The sequence below is a fragment of the Thamnophis sirtalis genome, unplaced genomic scaffold, assembly GCF_051295495.1.
Source record: "Thamnophis sirtalis isolate CommonGarterSnake01/CBP01778 unplaced genomic scaffold, rThaSir2_p1.2 scaffold_9, whole genome shotgun sequence".
In the NCBI taxonomy this organism is placed as follows: Eukaryota; Metazoa; Chordata; class Lepidosauria; order Squamata; family Natricidae; genus Thamnophis; species Thamnophis sirtalis.
In genome coordinates this window covers 32,665,400-32,688,717 of record NW_028261389.1, presented here as the reverse complement: position 1 = coordinate 32,688,717, position 23,318 = coordinate 32,665,400, and the positions used below count along the sequence as shown (strand labels likewise).

The 23,318-nt window shown below is 40.8% G+C and overlaps 1 protein-coding gene, 1 long non-coding RNA gene and 1 other non-coding gene across 8 annotated transcripts in view; 2 read left to right on the top strand and 1 right to left on the bottom strand.

The window, feature by feature from the left end:
- Window positions 1–608: 608 nt before the first annotated feature.
- On the bottom strand, window positions 609–2,980 carry LOC148044082 (uncharacterized). Its single transcript, XR_015697728.1, has 4 exons — window positions 2,848–2,980; window positions 2,029–2,087; window positions 1,216–1,280; window positions 609–750 (listed from the first exon to the last, which is right to left on the bottom strand). It is a non-coding gene; the product is annotated as an uncharacterized LOC148044082 (long non-coding RNA).
- Window positions 2,316–2,388, top strand: TRNAR-CCU (transfer RNA arginine (anticodon CCU)). The gene has a single exon. It is a non-coding gene; the product is annotated as a tRNA-Arg (tRNA).
- A 156-nt stretch (window positions 2,981–3,136) lies between the features above and the next one.
- LOC106537796 (putative RNA-binding protein Luc7-like 2) overlaps window positions 3,137–23,318 on the top strand; it is a 51,851-nt gene continuing 31,669 nt past the window's right edge. For 2 of the 6 annotated variants that reach the window (XM_087723254.1, XM_087723255.1), the window contains exon 1: window positions 12,824–12,913. Coding sequence is in view for 2 of the 6 variants with exons in the window: in XM_087723256.1 (XP_087579382.1) it covers window positions 3,266–3,403; window positions 4,493–4,611 (257 nt within the window). In the remaining 4 variants the exon portion in view is untranslated. Of the gene's footprint in view, window positions 3,404–4,492; window positions 4,612–10,812; window positions 11,184–12,823; window positions 12,914–23,318 lie in introns of those variants that run through there. The other 4 variants (XM_087723256.1, XM_014052045.2, XM_014052044.2 and 1 more) reach the window with 4 other exon arrangements.

Sequence of the window (23,318 nt, the reverse complement as noted above, 5' to 3'; positions counted from 1 at the left end):
CAATTATAGTTTCTATATATAATTTAGTATTTCCTTTAAAATGGATAAAACATAAATGAGTGATTTTTAATAAATATTTCCCTATATATCTAGTGCTTTATAGGATTCTTCCATATTTAAGAAATCATCTGATGTATTCTTGAGTTTATAAAGTAAGATACTGTAGTCATTAAATGTCAGGATCTGAGGGCATATTAAATAATTGAGAAAAAGATTCTGAGGTCTTAAAACAAAATTTCTTTAATTTTTACCAATTTACATTACCAAAAGTTTCAACAAGATTGTTTTAAAATGAGAGTGTTTATTTTGGAAAGCCATAATTTTAAATACACCCAATCTACCCATTGGTTCATACTCTTGTGACTCTCCATAGCTATTAATCAATTAGGTAACCTATTTTTAACAGGAATTACTTCATAATCCATCTCTATTTCATCTCCAGCCAACTCTAGAGGTAACCCAAAGTTCTCTTTAACTGTGCTCCTGTTAAAAATTTTCTCATCTTCTCCCAACTCCCTGTTGATCTCTTAGGGCTTTTGTGATCATTCCCTTTCTTCTCCAATTGCAGAGACTGTACTCTCTGTACTCTCTGACTGTACTCTCATTTTGGCTTTGGCTGCAAGCAATTCCATATGTTTCGCTTTACAGAGACATCTGCTTGCCTATTGCTATACTAGAAAGTACCAGTTAGGCAATGCATGGGCTCCATATTTCCATCGGGTACCAGTCTGGAAGAAGAAAATATTTGTTCTTTAAACAAAAATTTAGCAGTCCCATAAAAGAAAAAAATCTGAGACAGTTACTGGCAATTTGGTCAATGTAGCCTGATAGTAAGTAACATTCCAGAGCATTTTATTGCTGCTTGTGTATCAAATAAGTGCATTACAAATTTTTGGTTGCTTTAAAATATCTCTCACACACAGACATCCAGTCAATATAGTTTAGGATACAAGAATGTCAGTCTTTAGTGTGATTTGGCATTCCTCTGCTCAGATTTGCATGCTGACCACTTGGAAATTCTTCACTTATCAGTTAACCTCTTAACCAACTCATGCAGAAGCTGTGAAACACTGAAAAGGTTCTTGCATTAGCAACTTAGAAAATAATTTGATTATAAAATGAAAATAATACAGTTGTTGAGGCTATTCCTGCTTTCTGTTTATTTTGGTTGCCAAATGATCCACGGGTCAGTAAGATGTAGAGTATCTCAATTACCTGCAAGCTCAATTCTGTTCTGCTAGATCAAATTCTCAGATGGCATCTTCCAGATCAGCATTCCCCTAAAAAAAACAAAAACCATCATATTTCAGGTGACAGATGTAGGGGTGAGAAAGAGGAATTTTGTCAGCTTGCTCTCATGCCACTTTGCACCATTCCCTGCCCTACCACTCTGTCAAGCAGGTGATTTTTGAACAAGGAAATTTCAGTCCTTTGTGTGCCAAAACCTCTATTCCCCCAATTCTTCTCTGCCATACATTATGGAGAACAATTTTTCCAGTTGAAAATGCTGCGTTAGAGGAGGAAAAAAAGCTAGAGAAGGTACTAACCCTATATTAGAACCATCACTCATGCATTGTGACTGAAGCACAATAATACTTGGCTGTAGGAGATAGTGTAACTTGTATCACTACCTTTTTGCACTGGAAGAATAAATTTAAACTTATGGCTCTTTTATTGCTTTTTACTCTTTTACTATAAAACAATTTGAATTATAGACCAATACATACATTGGGAGTGGGGGAGGACTCAACCAGGAAGAGGAAAAATTGATTATAGTCAGGTTTTTTTTTCAATCTAAATTATCTCACAGGGTTGTTATGGAGAAAATAGCTGGAATATTAGATATGTTCACCGATTCAATTACATGTAAAAAGGTGGGATTAATAACTAATAATACATGTTGAAAACTTGGACAAAGATAGACTATACCATGTCTAGGAAAGTGTTGATACCTGATAAATGTCCAAAGGCATCAAATATGAGGAAACAAAGAAACATCATTATAATTGTTCAAACGTCTATTCTTACCTATATGCAAATCGGTACCTGAACAAAATTGACAAGTCTATGTTTTGCTCTTATATCCACTGTGAAAGAGGAAGATGCAGGTGGTTTGTTAGAAAACTTTTGATTCCAGTTTTATATGGGTTTTATGGTGTGCTGTGCATCGCATAAATATCTCACTTGATTTCGGAAGTTTAAAGCATAGTAGAACGCTACTAGCCATGAATATATAGCATGATCGGAAGGGGTGGGATTAATATACGAAAGATTGTGATGCTAACTAGATGATTGGAAGAAGTTGGCTTGTGCTAGCCCCAGTGGCCTAATGGATAAGGCATTGGCCTCCTAAGCCAGGGATTGTGGGTTCGAGTCCCATCTGGGGTGGTTTGTGTATTTTAATCTGACATCCCCGTTTTTTTCCTAAGAAATTGCTGATCCACACCAAAATCTTGCTTCAGAATGCAAAAGTACGGTGAAAATCATAGTGGCACCCAGAGAGTAAGTAATGCTGGGGATCGCTAAAAACAAACGCTCTGTGAAGACTTCTTTCTATGTATATGATACCCTATAAATTAATACAACAGGAAAATATATTAAAAAAACATTTTGGCTAATTGGAGGACTGAATATAATTAGCTCAGTGTAAAATGTATTTCGTTGGCCGTTTTAAGGGAATATTTTCCCTATTACAGAACGTCTATCAAGAAAATAGTATATATTAAACTTTTACTGAAATCTCGCTTTTAGGCATGTTAGGAACGACTTATGGTCCCCGCAGATTCATCAAAAATGAATGCCAGAGTAGCGGGTCGCGGAAAGCTCTTCTAATGGTCCGATACGAACCTTTTCAATGACCAAATAAAGCAGGGAATTGTTTTGAAAGAAAAGGCTGAAAGCTCCAATTGTCTTCCTGCTCCTTTCAAACGGGACTGAAATTCATCGATATATTCGAATCATTCAATGCTTTCCATTATATCATTATTCCTGACTAATGGATGAGATGAAACTCCGATGGACTGATAGCAACTACGTTACAATACTGAAGATTAGATATCTATCACGTCTGAAATAATCGCGTGCGTCCCGCTCAAATATTGCGTTTCTATAAGGATGCTGCTCCGAAATTGAAGGTGAAAATAACACGAGCGGGAAAGACCTGGCTGGTCTCGTAAATTGCCAGACCTTTTCTTTTTGATTGGGCGTTGGGTGAAAGAGGGGCTCTCTGATTGGCTGCATATTACATTCCAATAGCGGAAGCAAAATGGCGTCTCTCGGGTCGCCGCTTCGCACTTTCCGTGGTCTATTGAGGGAGCTCCGTTATGCTCTGGGAGGGAGCGATGTCTCCTACCGAAACAAGGCAGCATATCGTTACTTGAAGGAAGCTTTCCGCTGCCATCGGGTACGTATATTCCGGTGCTGATACTCGAAATCTGTCCGACCTTTGCGTTAATAACGGCTTACTTCTTTTGTCTTCAAATATGGCGTTTTTCTCTGGGCTTTGCAAGTTCTGTTTTGGGGACTGGCGAAGCTGTGGGGATCCTAAAATTAGGCACCTGAGTTTTTATGCAAATGTTAACCAAAGTGATAATTTTGTCCTGATTCATGATACTGTTACAGCTAAACTATTACAGCGTACGATAGCAAGTTTGTCTGAAGAGATTTCAATCCATTTCATGAAAAAACTTGCTATACGTTCCCTTCTGCTTCCCCGCCCCATTGGGTTCGATATTTCAAGATATTAAACGCATTACTTCGTTTGAACATAATGCAATGCAGCGGGCTCTCCGAATTTGGCAGCTTTAAAGACTTGTGGACTTCAGCTCCCAGAATTCCCCACCAAGCCTGAAAGCTGCCAGATTTGGAGACCCCTGCAATACCGAATGGCAGCTGAGGGCCATAGCAAATGGAATGTGGACTGTGCTGCAGGCAGAGGAGTTGCACTTGGGAAGCTCTGACATATGGAACGTTACACTGCAGAGGAGTGGGAAAAGCTGCTGAGAAAGGCTTAGTTCAGACAATTTGGAAGGATATTTTTTTAAACCTTAACTCCCACCTTGGTCACATGAAATTATAATGTCCTAAAGATGCTTTTTCAAAAGGCAACTGGACTTTCTGAGAAAGTCAAGTTGCCTCTTCAAAAAGCACCTTTGGAACAACCATGACCTAGTTGACTGAGAATCTCCATAGAGATGAAATTATAATGCAGAACACATGGGGGAGGTCTATTTACAAGGTAGGATTGTGTTATTTCTTAGGATAGGATTATATGAATAAAAATGTAAGTGAACATTTTCTTACGTTTCAATTTTTTATGTGGAACAGCGATTTCCTTGTATATACTATCATTGTGCTGCCACTGTAATAAATCTGGCAGCTTTATTGGACACACACATTTTGCCTCAAGTTACTGTAAGCTAAAAATGTATTTATCTGAATTGAAAATTGGATTCAAACAATACCGTTTCTTATGTCTTTTCTCTGACTCCAGGTAACCAGTGAAAAACTCTGCAAAGCCCAGCATGACTTACATTTTCAGGCTGCTACTTATCTCTGTCTTCTGCACAGTATCCGGGAACATTTAATATTACATAAGGAATATCATGGCAAAGGAGAACGATCATCAGAGGTAGTGGCAGGACTTGTAGGATTTAAACTACCACAACAGCCTGGAGGAAAGGGATGGGAACCATAAATGTGATTTAACTATTTCATAAGAATTATTGAGCTGTATTTTATTTCAAAATTCTTTAAATAAAAATGCTTATATGACATATATACATATCTAACTTGATATAGTCTTTAGATTTCAGATACAATACCATATATAGCACCTAGCACTTGTTCTGAACTCTTAGATTCCTTTAGGAAGATAATTTTCCAGGATTGTGACACTACACCACTCATTTAGTAACTGTTCAGCCATCAGAATGTCTCCACAATCATTTGATAGTGATTTGAGCACTCAGTACCAGGCTTACAATTACAACCTGCAGCATTCCAAAGTCACCATTTGCAACCTTATTTGCTTATTTCCAATAAGCAAAGTTAATGGGAGAGCCAATGATTCACTTAACAATGGCAATTTGGTGTGTTGGAATTGCTGTTGCTAAACTACATGATCACATGACATTGCACTTTACAAACCACATTGCTTAGCAACAGCAATTCCAGTCCCAATTGATGTTATTAACCGATGGCTATATCTTAATATGTGCAGTATTTTAACCAAAATCTTGCTACAAAATAGTATCACAGAAAAGATCAGAGGATCCTGAAGATATCACCCAGGTTCTCTGATTACCATCTGACTTGCCACATTTTTGTCACCCCAGCTGTATCACCATCTGATTTATTGTTGACAAAATTATTTATAGTGCCTTGGCTGATAAAATATATACCACTTGTCATGCAAGACTAGTTTGAACCACTTAACTTACATTATCCATGGATTGTGGATAATTAATGCTTATGTATAATACAAATTACATTATGATTATTATCTTTAAGAGAATTATCAAAGTCAATTTCACCTAGCCTACTATTCAAAAGATTTTTTGCAAACCATTTTTATCACATTAATCAGTGTATGCAGTACAGGAAAATTTCCAGTATATAATTTTTCTGTGAAAGACGACTAAAATTGTTCCTGCAATGATAGGCAACTTGGAACCCGCTGAATATATTCTTTCCAGCTCATTTTATATAGACACTAAGCAAATTGTCACTAGTTGGATCATTTCAGAGCTATTTCCTTATCGGACTCCTCAATGCCTTCAACAATAGCAGAGCTGCTAACAGACTACTTCACTGGAAAGTTCTTAAGAATTCAGGGAGATATTCAAAGATCAACGTGCCTTGAAAATAGCCCATGTTAAACTATAGCGTAGTCAAATACCAAGGACTGACCACAAGAAATATTTTGTGATAATATGTCAAAACATTTTATAAAATTTGCCACATTTTAATTCCACAAGAGTTATTAGTTCCAGATTTTGTATGCATTCTGAAGTAAATTAGTCCAGTTGAGGTATAATACTTTGGTTCAAAAATTGTTGCCCTGTGATGGAACTGTTTTGTCCAGTTAAAGGGAAGTGTTTAGTAGGCTAGGGACTGGACAGTTCATGACTCCTTGGATCATCCTTTCAGTGACATTTCTTTACCAGATTCCTTAATGCCTTCAACAATGACAGAGCTTCTAAAGTACTGCCTTTATGGAAAAGTTGTTATACATTTATCCATGTATCTGCCTTGAAAAAAAAACGTGTTGAACTGTATAGCATATTCATACATCAGCATAGGAAATGTTTTACAACATTTTGTATCATGTCATAACTTTTATATAATTTTTTTTCATAATTCTTTTATAAAAACTGCAAAAACTTAGTTCCATGTGAATCACGGCTCCTGGATTTTGGAAGTTAGACCATTTCAGGTACCTTGGTTCAAAAAGTTTTGTCCTATAGTGCACTGTTTCACCCTATTACAGGTTAAAGAAATAAAGAGTTTTAGTAACATACAGATGGATTTGCAACACCTTTATTTTCTCATGTTTTAAGGCTGCCTGTGCAACCAAATTTGCATCTATTACTCTCACACCAATAACCCTATAATATAATCTTGGTATTTTTTTACATATCACCATGCAAAAGTTAGTAGGTATTGACTGATAGCTAAAATCAATTATATTTTAACATAACTCCTTCCTATAACTTGTTCTTATGACTTTTGCTACCTAGTTTTATAGCTACTTTATTTTTCTCACTTTGAAGATAGCTCAATAGGTTTTGAATTTGTTTATAATTCCTCACTTTTCAACTTTGCAGTCAAGAGTTTCAAATAACAGTGAGGCATGGTCTGATTTTTTTAGCACAGTTGTAAATCTGTGCTAATCAGTTTGTTATTTCAAGCTGTCTATCAAGATACAGTATTCATTATAATTGGCAAATTTGGAAATAAAAAATCCAGCTCTTAAGTTTTCTGAAAGCCTAATACATTATTTACTTCTTTATTAATGTAGATAACATGATTATGGTGTGAGTCTAAATAATTCAGTATTCAATGTAATGCAAATTGTAAATGATATCGGGACATTTAATGCAACTCAGTTTCTCAGTCAATGTGAAACTAGCACATGAATAATTGAGGTTAACACAGGTACAGTTGCATTTAGACACTAATTTTGTGTGTGCAAAAAGGAGAAACGGATGACTTAGTCCTTGGAAAATGGTACTATGTCATAGAAAGTAAATATATATTTTGAGCTGCAGAGCTCAAAAAGCAAAAAAAATTATGAATGTTGACCCTAACCTCAATTGAAATATGCAAGTAAGGTGTGGATAAAACATTCTGCGTCTATCAGAATACGTATGAAGATTTAAAGAAAAACTACAGTTTATTCTACTAAAATATTTTGAGAGACAAAGATGTATTTGTCTGTAAGCTTTTAGAAATGATATTTAGAATTCTTAGTTTTTATTTTGCTTTCTGTAATTGTTCAATGACTTTGCTATCCATCCATTTAAATTTAATTCTTTTTATTCTTTATTATATCTAATATAAAATGAATGTTTAAATATTTTTCCTCTTCCATCAAACTGGAATCAGTTACCATATTTTCCACAGAAAATGAAACTTTAAATAATGTGAATAATCCTATTTTGTGGGATTCATTCACTAATTCAGATCTACTTGTAGTAATTAATTATAGGCAGTTCTGCTTCTCATTGCCTTTAATAATTTTTCTCTTCCCTCTGTGTGTGTGTATTTCTTGTATTCCTTCTCAGGACTAGTTAGTCCTTGACTTACGACTATAATTAAGTCCAAAATCTCTCTTGCTAAGTGAGACATTTGTTAAATGAGTTTTGTTCCATTTTACCTTTCTTGTCACAGTTGTTAAATGATCACTGCAGTTGTTAAGTTGCTAATATGGCTGTTAAGTGAATATGGCTTCTCCATTGACTTTGCTTGTCAGGTCACAAAAGGTGACATGACCTTGGGACACTGGGACCATTATAAATGAGTCAGTTGCCATGTGTTTGAACTTTGATCGTGTGACCACGTGGATATTGCAAGGATCATGTGAAAAACGGTCATAAGTCCCTTTTTTCACTGCTGTTTTAACTTTGAAGTCATTAAATGAAATGTTGTAAGTCGAGAACTACCTGCACATGCATCTGAAGTGGACTGTGGTCTACGAAAGCTTATTCAATAATCGTACAATAAATCTATAGGTTTATGGAGAACACAAGAATGTGGGATACCATGCTGAGGGAGGAGTGTACGTCGCTACGAAATGGTCACCTGATCTCGATGCTCCGAGATCGCCGCCAATACTTTTTTCGCTGGGTGGTTCAATCGGACCTAAACCATCCCACAGAGATGGTGAACAGGAAGATTACATTCTGCTGATCACAGGGACATCGCAAAGTCCCTGATTGATGCAGGAGAAGATCTTTCAGCTGGCGTTAAAAGCTCAGCCCCCAGGCTGATGAAGTAGGGACGACTCCAAAACAGAAGGAAACGGAAGATAAAGTGTTTACAGCTGGTGAGGAATTTTTATCCATTTTAAAAGAGCCTGCCTATAAAAAACTTGAAGCTAATTTAAATCTAAGAATAAAAGAAATAAGTGGTGGAATTAAGTTTTGGATGGTTTTGGTCAGTGTGTTATCTTAATTTTTAAATGTTATTTTCATGGATGGAATTTATGCAAACCGTTTGAAATGAGTGGATCACGTTTTCTTCTAAAAATTTTACTATTACTTTCACAACCTATGGACTAAACTTCTTATTCATCACTACATGTGTCTTTTACTCTTCTCTATTTCATGTAAGAATTTGACCTTTTTTAAAACTTGGAATATTAAAAGATACAAAAAGAACAAAGAGAATTGCAACAATTGTAACAACAAAGGGAGAGATAACTGCTACTTGAAGACTGGAAACTTGAGCACTGAAAACAAAATATTTTTACTTTCACTACTGATTATTCTGGCCTGAAACTTTAAAATCTCACAATTTGTTTATAGAAAGTGATAAGAAGTAAAGCACCATTTATTTATACAAATGTTCCTTTGAAGTATATCCTTAACCAGAGACCTCATGGTGAACCTGGGTGTAACCTTGTAAAAATCTTCCAAGTCAGAGCAGCAGCGTTTTAACAGCTGGAAACTGGCTTATTTCCAACAACAGAGAGAAACTCACCTTGCAAGAGATAATGTTTGCAATACAGAAATTATCAAATACATTTGAGAAAATGTTTGAAAAATTAGAGCACCTAATAGAAAAATATGATGAAAAGGATGGAGATGCTTATCAAATGGGAAAAATAGAGGGTAGAGTCCCAAGCAGTAAAGAGTAAAATTACTACAAATAAATCAAATCTGCTGACATCTATGGTGAATGGTTTCTGTCTGGAAATGGAAAAAAATGGAATATGGAAAGGGGAACTAGATGGATAGGAACCCTACCCTAGATGGCAAGACCCAGAAAAATAAAAAATAAAAGAACTTATGGATTTAAAGGGAGAAATTTTATTAGTAACATCATCGATAACACTGGCAATTAAAGACAAGCTGATTAAGGAAAAAGTAGAAGGGCGTTGAAATTGCATGAGAAAATCAATAAACAAGGAGTTGCAAAGAAGAGTGCATACAAACCTGATTAAAGAGATGATTAGAGGACTGATGCCACGAATGGCAGAAGACATGAGACTGTTTTGATACTGGAAAGATACAGGCTAATAGATGAAAGTGTTTAATCTAAAACTAGTTGGACTTAGTGAAATTTAGTGACAATAGATAGAGTTAAATAAACAATTGAAAATGATAATAATGTATACATATGTATTGGTATAACAAGTAGTAATTGGATATGAATATTGAATGGTACCTATGAAAGGAAGATGAGAAATGGTTTGGTTACATATAAGGATTAATAAAAAGAACTAAATTATGATAATGGATATAGTCAAATAAAGGAGAGATAATGATAACAATATATATATAGGTATGGGTACAACATGGGGAAATTGGATGTAAATTGTAAACAGTGATTTGGAAAGGAAGATTAGAAATCTTTGTTACTAAATTTTATTGATGTTTAGCTAGAATAGGCCATAAGGAATAGTGTTATTGGGATACTAGAAATAGCAAATGAGATGCCAGTATGTGGTTATGTCTTGAGTTTTGGTATGTTTTATGATGAAGGATGTTTAAACAATTATAGTCAAACGAGATTGGGGGTAGGATGACGGTAATATGTACAAATATATTTGATTAAAAATACTAGAATTAATATGAATCATGGATGACTGTGAAAGAAATGCGCGAATTTTTTTTGTAACCAACTGATACACTTTCTACAGTATGTAAAGAGGATTTTTGGTGTTGTGCCTGTTTTGAAAAATAAAAATAAAAAAATCTTTTAATAAAAAAGAATGTGGGATACCATGCCAACATTCCTCCCAGTTTCTGCTTATATTTTCTCTTTCGATAGCTTTAGTAAATAGACCCACAAATAAAGTTATTTAGGAAGTATTTACCAGAAGAATTTTTTTTTACTTCCGACATAAACAAATGAAAGGCTCGTGTTGCGTTGCGATCCAAATGAAGAGAACTACGTCACAAAAAGAGACCATGCTGAGCCACCAATCACCTCCTATGCGAATCTAAAGGAATAAGGAACTCGTCAGCCCAATCAGCCAAGGCAGAGAGGCCGACGCTCCTGCCTGATTCAGTTTCCAGATTAGCCAATCAGAAGGAAACTAATAGTAAGTATAGGCGGGAGACAAGCGCACGCGCACGGATGTCCGTTACTTCCAGGCAGCGCGCGTACGCCGCTGGAGGCAAGCGTGGAGAGGTCGGGTGCGCGGGGTAGTCGCGGTCGTGAGGTAACGCCGGGCGCGAGGCGGTTATCTGTTCCTTTTCGACAAGAACGGAAGGTGCAAGCGCCATTGTAACTACCCAGAGCTCAGCGAGGGGGAAAAAAAAGAATCCTGCTTCCGCCTTAGGTGGCCTCTGAGAGAAACGACCGCAGCGTCAGGTTCGATTATCTTCTAGGCCGCTGTGGGCGGGGTTTATACGGATTTGGCCGGCCCACTCGGGCCCCGCGCATTTTCAGGATGTCGGCACAGGCTCAGATGCGCGCGATGCTGGACCAACTCATGGGCACCTCCCGCGACGGTAAGAATCTGCTGCTTACTAGCTAAGCTAGGGAAACCTCCCGGAGGCATGTTGACGGAAAAGCAGAAAGGCCCCGAGTGATGATTGGCAGGGCTTGTGTCTCGATTTTCTTTTCCTCTCTCCATTAGGGGCGGGCCTCAGACAAGGGTGAGAGACTAAGAGGCCGGGTTATATCGGCACTGATATAAAGGGAAGGTTTGGGTGTACGATTCGTTTCAGGAAACGGGAGAAAGAGTTGTGTATTCGGTAACGGAAGGATGAATATCTTTGTTTCTAGGGCATTAGGAGTGTGACAGGGGTAAGCTCATACTATTCTTGCAAAAGGATCTGGTCTTCATTAGCACCGAAATGTGAAATTGTGCCCATTCTATTTTTTGTCAGCAGACTTACCTGATTAGAAGAAAGGAAAAAGGGTGCTCAGCTTGCTGCTACTGCTGCACTCATATTTTGGTACTGGAAATCTGACCCAAACCAGCATTTCAAGTTAATTCGTATCCCTGATATTAAAATATTTCAGGTGGCTTATTTTAAGCAGTGTGATTAGAATATGTGTGTGTCTGTAACACATTTCTTGACAAATGAATTATTTTTTTTACAAGAATTTGTTTTTTGAAGAGTTTACTTTGACAGAACAGGTATATTTGTGGCGAGCCATTTATTTCTGAATAGCATTTAAAGCAGTTTCTGCAATAAATACTTCAGTCCCTTTTGTGAACACATTATGAAGCAATGTAGTGGAAAAAAGGGAAAATGTTGCATAAAATGTATGTATACAAAAGAAGCTTAAAATTTCTTCTGTCATAGACTAATCTTAAGAAATTTCTCCCATATTGATTCTGCTTACACAGATTAATGAGTTTTTCCCTTAGGGAAAAAATCACACACGATCACACAGATAAAATGATCATAACTTTTGATGTAAGTAAAATACAGTGATCTCCAGCATTGTGTTTTGCTTGGAAGTGTTTTTTTAGTCATTCATAAAAGGGTGAAATTGGCAAGATAGGAATCTGATTCATTCCCAAAAAAGTTATTTTGTAAACAAGAGACAGATGACAAAGACCTTTTAAAGCTGTGAAATCAATAGCCATCATGCCATTGACTGAAAGAAATGGGAAGATGAAATCTAGGATTCACACCTTGGGACTTTACAAAGATAGGATGGTAGTAGATGGAGAATTTCTAGTGTGCATGGCTTCCTATTTTTATCCTTTGGAAATGTAATAATTAATTTATCAGTTAGTAAACCGTCTCTTCCTTTTTATTCTAACTGGTTTAAAGCATCTCCTGTATTCCAACACTAACATTAAGCAACTGCTACAAATTTTCTTGTACTCCTACTAACTGGATCAGGGTGTCAATGCCACACACACAATGAACCATGTAGCCTAACATATGTGATAGAAATTGGCCAAGCAGATGGTTCGAGGTTTATAACTGCTGCCCTTCCAACACTGAACAGTCACTTTGCTGTCTGATAGGTTTCATGGGAATCTGGACAACTTTACTACTACTTGTATTTAATGTGAGCTGCATATCTCTTAAGACCTGGCAATTTTCTACTGCTACCTTCTTGTATACAATCTATGAGAGTGATGACCAAAGGAGATGCAAAATCAGGACCCTCTCTTCTAATACAGAACAATCCAGGCTTCCGAGATTGTAGAACATAAAACCAGTGCAGCTGGACATCATCAAAAATCTATCTGCCCAATAAAACTGCTGATACTGTGAGTTCTACACTTATATTGTGGAAAATCTGATCATACATGAGTGTTCCATTAAGACCGCAACTTTCAAAGTATCAACCCTGTGTTATATTTAAGGTGAAGGGGTATGTTTTGGGAACATATGACTCTAAACATGTTTTGGTAATTTTATTCCAATCTACAAGGGCTCAGAGGAACTCAGTGATGTATCATCATGAAATGACTCCTTTTGCACTTTTTTCTTAAAATAGGCCATTTCATTCCACGTATCTGCCTCCCCTTTGCTCCCAATACAGTCTGCTTATTCAGTAGTAGTTGATTCACATGATACTCTCTGTTTTTGAAAGACTGTATTTCATGTTTGAATATATAGCTTTGCTTGCCCTGTTTTCATCATCCGCAGTTGGAAAAACAGGATACATGCCACTTCAGAATAGTATCTTCATTGGTATATGAACTCCCAGCAATTATTTGGCATTTTACCTATAATGAATTGTTATTTTGTGCATGGTAATTTAAGCCCATATGTGGTTATTTGCTACACTTGCTACTAATGTATCCCATCTCTTCCTCCTCCCAAAGGGCATCCTTTTTCTCTAGGAAATGTAAACTGTTTAGAGCCTCCTGAAGAATCAGTTGGGTTGTCCAAGGCTTCTACAAATGCCGTCCTAACTGTCATTGCCAAGAAGGTCTTCCAATCAGCTAGAAATCAAATCAGGCTTTCTATCAATTTTTTTCTACATATGATAATCGTCTGACAATTTAAAGCTGGATGCTAGACTTTACTAAATCTTTTCTAGTATTTTTACTTTTCCATTCAGTAGACCTTTGTTTACAGCTTACATGCACTGAACACACTTCTCTCCATCTTATAGATGAGTAGAAGGAAGACTTCCAGATAGAAAATACTTTGCACTTCACCAAAGGATATTGTGAAATATTTGTTGGAAGAAATATCAATATAAGAAAAGTTTTTTTCCCTTTCTTTCTCCTTTGATAATTCCATTTGTAGTGTTTCATAAATCAAACCTCCTGACCACACATTCTAGCTCTGGCGTCTGTTAGCAGTTCTGTTTCTGAGATGGAAATGGCTTGCCTGAAAAACATTACAGTTGCTAGCACTCTTGGAAAAACATCTGAAAAAAGGGGCTAAAGAGATTTTAAGGAGATAATTTTGATAACTCAAAATGAAGAACAACTGGAAATACATTACTTCTTAATATCTCCAGTCAGGAGGAAGGATAAATTTAAAGTATTAAAGCAGGGAAACCTTGGTAGCTATAGCTATTGAAATAGCAGAAATGAAGAGGACACAACAACTTCACATCTCTGTAAGACTATTTCTGCCATCTCCACGTCCATGAGAAAAATGAAAATAAGGAGAGGTTTGTTTATTTATTTAGCGTATGGCAAATACATGGACTTATAGTGGTTCAAATGTTAATGTCCAGTCCACCCAGCCATTCAAGGTCAGGGTGGTCTTTGTTGAAAAAATCCAACTGTCAGGGTTCCATAGACATTGGGCCGATGTAAGCGCTTGATGGACATTCGGACACAATGTGATGGATATTTTGTCAAGTACAACAGTCACACTGAGAGATACAGAAAGACCCCACTTAAACAACGAGTCATGGCAGACTCCATGTTGGGTACGGATCCTGTTCAGAGTTGACTAATGCTGGTGAGGAAGGTCAAAACCTGACACCTTTTCTATTGGGTCATCTACGTAACTGCTTGTATCTGGGCGTTCAGTAGCCCATTTGGCTTTCCACTCTGTGTTGATATCGAACTTGTTATACAGCTGTTGAGCAAGTGCCACAGAGGGCTTCTTGGATTTAAGTCTGCCAATTGATAGATGAGGACAATCAGCGTGCACAGGAAGTAGATTTTTCAAAATTTTGTTGTACTCCTTCACTCAAGGCGGGGTGCCAGCAAGTAGTAGTAGTTTTATGCAACCGCTTATGATCCTCATTGTATCGTTTAGTTTAGTATAGATCTTGTTAGCGTGGCAGTCATTAAGCCAAATGGGTGCAGTATTCAGCTGTGGAGTAGACTAACCCTAGTGCTGATATTCTGAGAGTAGAGGCTGAGGCTCCCCATCTGGATCCTCTTTGTTTCTGGAGTAAATTGTTCCTGGTATGGATTTTAGCAGACATGTTCTCTAGGTGTTTCTTATAGGAAAGTCCGATCCAAAGTTACTCTGGGATATTTGGGGTGAGGATCATAAGGGAGTAAGTTGTTATTTAGGTAGGCCTTCGGGGTGGCATTGGCGAGTTTGTTGTTGAGATTGAAATAGGTGAACACCATTTTGCTGACACTGGGTATGAATCTCCAGTCAGCAAAGAATTTTTCCAGGGACTTCAGTCCTCAGAGAGGAGGCAGCCCAAAACTTCAAAAATTTTATCATGCGCTGCTAGGGCCAGGTCATTTGCATATCCAAATTTACGCCCCTTTGGAGCTGGCTTATCTGACATAAATATTGAACAGTGTGGATGCCAGTACAGAACCTTATGGAAGGCCATTGTTGAGTCTTCTTAGCTTGCTAACATTGTTTCCCATAATTATCTGAAAGGATCTGTCGCTGAGGGACAGGATACAAAGTTTGAAGATGGCAAGACAGAAATTTCTGATTTGCACATCAGAAAAAGCAGTTTTAAAAATCAATGTCAGAAATCTTCAGGGCACTGAAATGAGTAAGCTATATGACTATTGAATCAAAAGTCAGGAGGAAGTGAGATAGTATTCAAACCTTGAAATTAGCTTTAAAAGTGCAGGATGTCAAGGTAAATGAAAAATATCTTCTATATATGGTTTTCTAATTCTGTACAAGAATTCTACTTATCTAACCTATCATATTTTTCGGAGTATAAGATGCACTGGAGTATAAAACGCACCAAGATTTTAAAGAGGCAAATTAAAAAAAAGTTTTTGCACTCTGCAGACCTCCCAAAAACAGCCCATTTTTGTCAAACAAAGGGCATGCATAGCCTTTAGGAAGTTTGTAGAGCGCTCCGGGGGGGGAGGGATTGAGCAAAAAACAGCCCGTTTTTCACTCATTTCTGCCCTCTCCAGCCCCCAAGAGCACCCTGAAAGCCTCCTAGAGGCTATGCACGGCCATTTTGGTGAAGGTGGCTGGGTTTCGGGAGGCAAAAAATGCTGTATTCAGTGTATAAGAGGCACCCAGATTTTCAGCTCTTTTTTGAGGGAAAAGGGTGTGTCTTATACTCTGAAAAATACAGTAATTGAGTATGCTTGAATACATACCGTTCCACTGTTCCGCTCTCGCTCACTCATCTCCCAATGCATGGCTCAACTCTCATTATGGAGCCAGGGTATTTTTGCTGCCGCCGCCAGGCTGAGTTGGCAGTAACGGCGGAGGTGCCTTAGCTCTGTAATGAGAGCTGGGCCATGCATCATGAGGCTGGGAGGGGGGTGAGCAAGCGCGGAACAGCTGCTTGCACAACCCCCCCTCTCTAGCCATGCAGAGCGCCATTCACTGGCATTTGGAAGATGCCAAGCCGCAGGAGCCGGGCGGCGGCAAACAGGCCCTCACGCGGCTTGGCGATATCCCTAGATAAGTGAATGGCGCTGTGCCCAGCTGCAAAGGAGGTTTGCCGGGTGGCTGCTCATGAGCGTGGTCGCTTCATGGCTATTGTGTTGCGCTGCTGCTACAGTGCAACACAGCCATTTGCCCATGAGGCTGTGCCCGGCTCTTTGGGAGCCCGCTTGCAAGAGAGCAGCCACCCGGCAACCCCAAAACAATAAACTCTCCCCCCATAATAAAGCCTATGCCATATTTTGTAGGTAAAAAGAAAATAAGATCCTGTCGTATTTTCGGGGAAACACGGTAGAATGAAGAGAAAGTCATCATGTGAGAATTAGTTCAAGTGTCACAGTTTTTTATGATTAAGACCAATAATTCTCAACTGTTTCTTCACCCACGGGCTCCCTTTAAATACCTCTGGTGGCCACAGCCCATGGCCATGGACTGCCAAAACAGCTCAAGATTTAAATCATAACATTTCTTCACAGACCCCCTGTGATAATATCGGACCCTCTCCAGTGGGCCATGGACCACAGATTGAAAACTACACTACTGATATAGACCAACACAAACAACATAACACAATTCTTTAAAATGAAATAGTAGGCTCTGGGAGTCCTTTATTATTGAATCAGCATTTGTCTGGTTTCAAAGTTCATGTCAAATGAACTTTTTTGGTTTTAAAAAAATGTTTTCTTACTATACAGTACAGTACTAAATACACAAGTTAATGGATGACTATTGAATGTTTGTGTACTGTTTAAGAGCCTTTATGCACTTACTCATTTTATCATATTTATGTTTATGACACTACACTGTGCACAACTATTAGGCAAGTTTTGGAGGATTAATTTTATTACTGAACAACTGCAATACTCTGTCAATCCAAAATGTTAGCAAACCTCAAACCTAAATATTTAAGAAAGTAAAAGTGAGATTTTGGATTTCTTAGAAGAATATGTATGCACAATTATTGGGCAAATATTAGTGTGCAGAATTATTATGAAACTAAATGAAAAATGAAAATTTGCTTATCTTGCTAATTTATTTGCATCTGTTAGTGAGAATAACAAATAACTCAAAATGTATAAATAAATATTTCTGACATTTCAAAAAAGAAAAATCAGTGACTAATATACCCACCCTTCTTTTCAATATCAGTCATAAGTCTTCTGTTCATGGAGTCTGTGAATTCTCCATAATGAGGGAGGAGGGTATCCAGAATGGGGTTGACCTTGTCCTCTCATGATTGGATGATAAGCTCTTTGGGCAACGCTCCCTGGCCAACCGATATTCCCCATATTTGACTCATCCACTCACTGGAAAGTTTTTTATATTTTCATAACAAATGTATACTATTACATAACCAACATCATATTATATTGTAAATGTTTACATCAATTTGTCTTACCATCAACTCCCCAAAACAATTATTGTCTCTTCTGCTCTCCATACATCATATTTGTACCCTATCCATCACTTTCTTCCTTTCTCCTCCTCCTCCCTACCTCCTTTCTTCCTTCTGTCGTCCTTCTCTTCTCCATAGTGAGGGGGGAGGAGTATCCAGGATGGGTGTTGACTTTGTCCTCTCATGATTGGATGAGTCAGATAAGCTCTTTGGGTAACGCCCCCTGGCCAGCAGGACTACCCATTCTTCTGACTCATCTCCTCAAGGAAAAGTTGCACTACTCAGTAACTCCAGTAATTTACAAAGGAGTAAGGAAAATAAACTTGGATCCGGCGAATCCTGCCTCCCTTCATCGAACACAGCCTCCTCCTGCAAGGACTGGACTGCCACAAGCCCCCTGGGGCGGCACGCTGCCCTGGCCACTGAGTGAGACGGAGTCACTCAGGGAGGACAATTGCCGGGCAGGCAGGAGGAGAGGGCAATATGCTTCCTAGAAGCAGCCCTTAATGCAGAGGCTAATCAGGAGCAGAAGCGCTCCTCTGCTCCCCTCGGGTTGAGCCACGAAGCTGGCTAAAATACCCTGGAACACCTGTGCTGGCAGCCGACAAGGTGAGAGCCGGGAAGGCTTAAAAAGAGCTGCGGAAGACAGGGGAGAGAGCTGCAGCCATGGCAAGCCTGCAAAGGCAAAAGCCATTTCCATGTGCTCCAGCAAGGAGGAGCCGTTTGAATTTGGAGCCGGGGCCATCTTGAAACCACATGGTCCAAGATGGCTGCCCCCAGCAGCTCAGAGCCTCAACTCTCAGCCCTCCAGCCACAACCGGAGGCTTGTGGAGCCCTTGAAAGGTGAGAAACCATCGCAGAGGCATTAGCCAAGGGCGGGGGATGCAGCAAAGGGCCAACAGGAGGCTTGTTAAGGGAGTTAGAGGCAGGCGGTGGATCTCCCCCCCCCCTACTTCCTAGATGAATCAAGACTGCACGAACCCACCCACCCCAACCTGAGAACTCCTCACCTCCCAGAGGAGGAGTCCCTTCGGCTTGGTGCTTCAGAAATCCTGCCTAAAAGCCCGTTCTCTCCCTTTCTAACTGCATAGTAACAGGAAAAGCCCCCCCCACCCTTAAGGACACTCTCCTTTAAGGAGGAGAAAGAGACTTGGCGAGAATGCCATCAGAAAAAGGTTTCCAGCAAGAGCTGCGTTTTTTTGGGGGGGGCTAAGTCTCCTTCACCCTTAAGAAAATTCTCCTTGAGTAGGAGAAGGAGGGGGGAGGGGCGGGAAGTCCCTGAGTAGGAGGCAAAACAAAAGCTGTTTTTTGTGGCTAAGTTCTGAGGGCGGGGCGATGGCAATTGCCTTGCAAAACCATTTGGAAAGAAGGGGGGAGGGGCCCCACGTGGCCAAGCCAAGGAAGAGTATTCAGCCCCCAGGGAGAGACAGAAGAACCTCCAATCAGGTTAGAGATTACCCCCCTCCCCCAAGGCTTTCCAAGGGTGGGGGTGAATAGGCAAAGAGCAAATGCTATACAATACAATACTATGCAATACAATAGCAGAAGGGGCAGGAACCTTGTAGGTCTTCTAGCCCAACCCCTCGCCTAAGCAGAAATTCCTACACCATTTCAGACAAATGGCTATCATTACTAGTCAGCCCTGTAGCTCAATGGTTAACAGCTGACTCTGTAAACCACTTAGAGAGGGCTGAAAGACCTATGAAGCAGTATATAATTCTAACTGCTATAGCTATTACCATCCAACAGCTGCTTAAAAATCTTCCACTGTTGGGGCATTCACAAAGTCCGGAGGCAGGTTGTTCCACTGATTAATTGTCTAACTGTCAGGAAATTTCTCCCCAGTTCTAAGTTGCTTCTCTCCTTATTAGATTCCACCCATTACTTCTAATTCTGCACTCAGATGCCTTGGAGGATAATCAGGTTGCCTCTTCCCTGTGGCAACCCCTGAGATATTGGAACACTACTATCACGTCTCCACTAGTCTTTCCTTTCAGTAAACTAGACCTGCCCAATTCCTGCAACCGTTCTTCATAGGCCTTAGCCTCCAGCCTGATCCCTCTGTTGCTCTTCTCTGCACTCTCCCTAGAGCCCCCACATCCTTTCTACATCATGGTGACCAAATTGAATGCAGAATTCCAATCTGGCCTTTCCAAGGCCTTATAAGGTGGAATGAACACTTCACGGGAGCTTGATTCTATTCCTCTGTTTATGCAGCCAAAAACTGTGTTAGGTTTTCTGGCAGCTATTGCACACCGCTGGCTCATATTAAAGGGTGGTCCACCAGGACTTCAAGATCCCCTTCACAGTTACTACTGTGGAGCAAGGTATTCTGTACCTGTGCACTTCACCTTCGTTGCCTAAAGGTAGAACCTTACCTCTTTGAATCCCATTTCCCTAGGTAGTGCCCAATGCTCAAGGGTACCAAGATCCTTCTGTATCTTTAGCCTGTATTCTGAAGTGTTGGCTATTCCTGCCAGCTTGGGGTCACCTGCTAACCTGATGACACCCCCCCCCCCCATCAGCATTTAACAAACAGAGAGCTAACAGTCATTCTGGCTCCTTCTCATGACCGCTTGAGATAACAGCAGTTCTTAAAGAAACAGTACTACTATCATGGCATTTATTTTGCTATCCCAAATGTTAGCTTACACACCTAACACCCTCATTCAAATCACTGATGAAGATGTTGAAGAGTACTGGGCTCAACCTGAGCCTTGGGGGACTCACTGCACTCTTCCCTCCATGAAGAGGCAGTCCCATTGAGGAGTATAGGTGTGTGCACCAGTTACCAAGGCACCTGGTGTGACTAGGTCTAATCCTCAGTCTTCTACTTTATCTAGTAGTAGGTTATGGTCTACCTTATCAGGACTTGCTGAAGTCCAAGTTAACTATATCAATGGCATTCCTATGGTCCACTAGGGTTGTCACCGTAATCTAAGAAGATTTGTAGATTTAGATTTATTGAACATTTATAGGCCGCCCTTTTCCCTGAGGGGACTCAGGGCGGCTTACAACAATGGGGGAAGGGAGTGCAAAACAAGACATAAAAGAAACGTGAATAAAAAATTAACTATAAAACACAACATTCATTATGGCTAGTCTAGTATGATCTGTTTTTGACAAACCCATGTCGGCTTTGGGCTCTCGAGCCGGTTTTCTCACTTTCTGAAGGGGGGGAATCACATCAGCAATTCTATAGTGGTTCTCCGGTACTCCAGGAGCTCTGATAGATATAGTTTCAGTTGTTTGGAGATCTCATCCGCCAGCTCCTTCAGATCCCTGGGGTGTAACCCGGTCCTGGGAATTGGACCTTGCCTAAGATAGACAGGCTACCATTTCTTCCCTATCTCATCTTGGGTCCCTAATCTGAATTTGGGGTGCTGTTTTTGATAGGTTGGATAGTTTATCCCTGCTGGTAAAGACAGATGCCAAGCACGAGTTAAATAGTTCGGCTCTACCCCTGCTGCCTGTCACCTTCGGGCCACTTTCTCCCAGCAAGGGACCAATTGTTTCCTTAATCTTTCTTGGTTTTATCAGGCGGGAAGATGCCCCCCCTTTTTGTATTTCATTTTATTATTATTATTGTTGTTGTGATTCTTGTTATTATTATTATTTTACCTTTGTGGCAGGCCTTTATTGTGAGCCTTAGCTTCCCTCTCTTCATCGTTACACACACTCTAGTGGCCGCCCATTAAACTCCATCGGTGTTTACATTCAGAATATCTCTGCGCTAATCCTAGCCATAGAATCATAGCACCCTTATGGCCGGGGGGGAAAAAAGGGTCAGATAGGCCAGAACCCACCACAGAACCCCATGCCAGAACCCACCACAAACTCAGAATGGGATGCCCGACTATGAGAGATCGCAGAAGCACCTCAGATAGCCTATGAATTTAGACAACTTTCGCTGAGGGCAGAACATATAGCAGGGGTGGGATACATCAGAGCCGACTGGCTCAGCCGGACCAAGGGGACAGTTTGGAGCGGAAGCTGCAGCCAGCAATCTTCAAGGAAATGGCAGAGTGCTTCGGACACCCGGAGATCGACTTACCCGCCACGCCCTCAACGCTCAGCTCCTGAGGGTCATCTCCAGGTACCAGACATGGGGGGGGGGGCAGAAGGGGCGGACGATCTGCGAAGCCCCTGGACCAGGGGTTGTCGGTATGTCTTCCGCCCTTACCCCTGATCCCCAGGGTCATATGGGAAACCCTTCGGGAGGGGGCAGAAGGGGTTCTCTTGGTGCCTCTCTGGCCCCGGAGACTGTGGTTGCAGAGCTCCAGTCGCCTTCAACGGAGAGGCCATGGAGATTCCCCCTGGAGGGAATATCCCTTAACCAGGGGTCGCTGGAGCACCCAGACCGTCAATGGCTCCAGCTGACCGCTTAGCTCTTGGAACGGAGCATCCTGGGGAAAGACCCTCCCCCCCCCAGGGTGATGCAGACTATCCAGACTGCCCGCACACCTTCCACAGAGCGTATATATGGCTCCATGTGGCAGGCCTCTGCCTCATGGTGTAATTCCCTGGGGCACAATCCTAGCCAGGCCTCAGTGCCTCAGATTCTGGACCTCTTCCAGGCAGGCCGGGACAGAGGGTTAGCTTCTAACATAATTAGGAGACAGGTCCCAGACTTCTCGCCAGTTGTCCTGCGTGGCAGGAACCAGAGCTTGACTCACCTTCCTGTGGTCAGACAATTCCTCAAGGGGGCTTCCAACCCCAAACCGCACGCAGCGTTCAAGTACCATTCCTGGGACTTACACAGGGTAGGGGACGCTCCAATAGGTGCTCCATCTGAGCCTTTACGAACAGCTTCCCTTAAGTTCCTGATTCTCACGGTGGCCTTTCTGGTGGCCATCCCCCCCCGCCAGGCAGATATATGAACGGCATGCTCTCCACCGGGGAGGGTCTCTGCTTCCCCCACTAAGACAGAGTGGGGTTACGCCCTTCATCCCAAGGTGGGCTTCTGCTTCCATCAAACCCAGGAACTGATTTGCCCAACTTCTGTCCAGACGGGGGGGAAAGAAGGGGCTCACTCTGGGCATAAGGAGGGCCCTGAGGATTATCTCAGGAGAACCAGGCCAGTCAGGAAATCCGAAGCTCTGTTTGTTTCCTTCCAATAGGGGCCTGGGTAACAGGGTGACTTCCACCACAATAGGTAGGTGGTTGCAAACCTGCGTTGCCACTGCATACCAATCACAGGGCTTTCAGACACCAATCATATCACAGCTCACTCCACGCGGAGCGCAGCCACATCCAGGGCCTGGGCCACGCAGACAGCCCTGGCCGGAATCTGCAGGGCAGCCACGTGGGCTTCCCCCTCTCCCTTTGCTAGGAACCATAAACTGGACTCTTTTACCCCGCAGGGCAAAAGCCTCTTGGACGCAGGGCCTCTTGGACGCAGGGCGTTGCAGGTGGTTCACAGGGCGGAGCCCACGCCTCAACTGGCACAAGCGGGGGACATGGGGCCTCTGGGG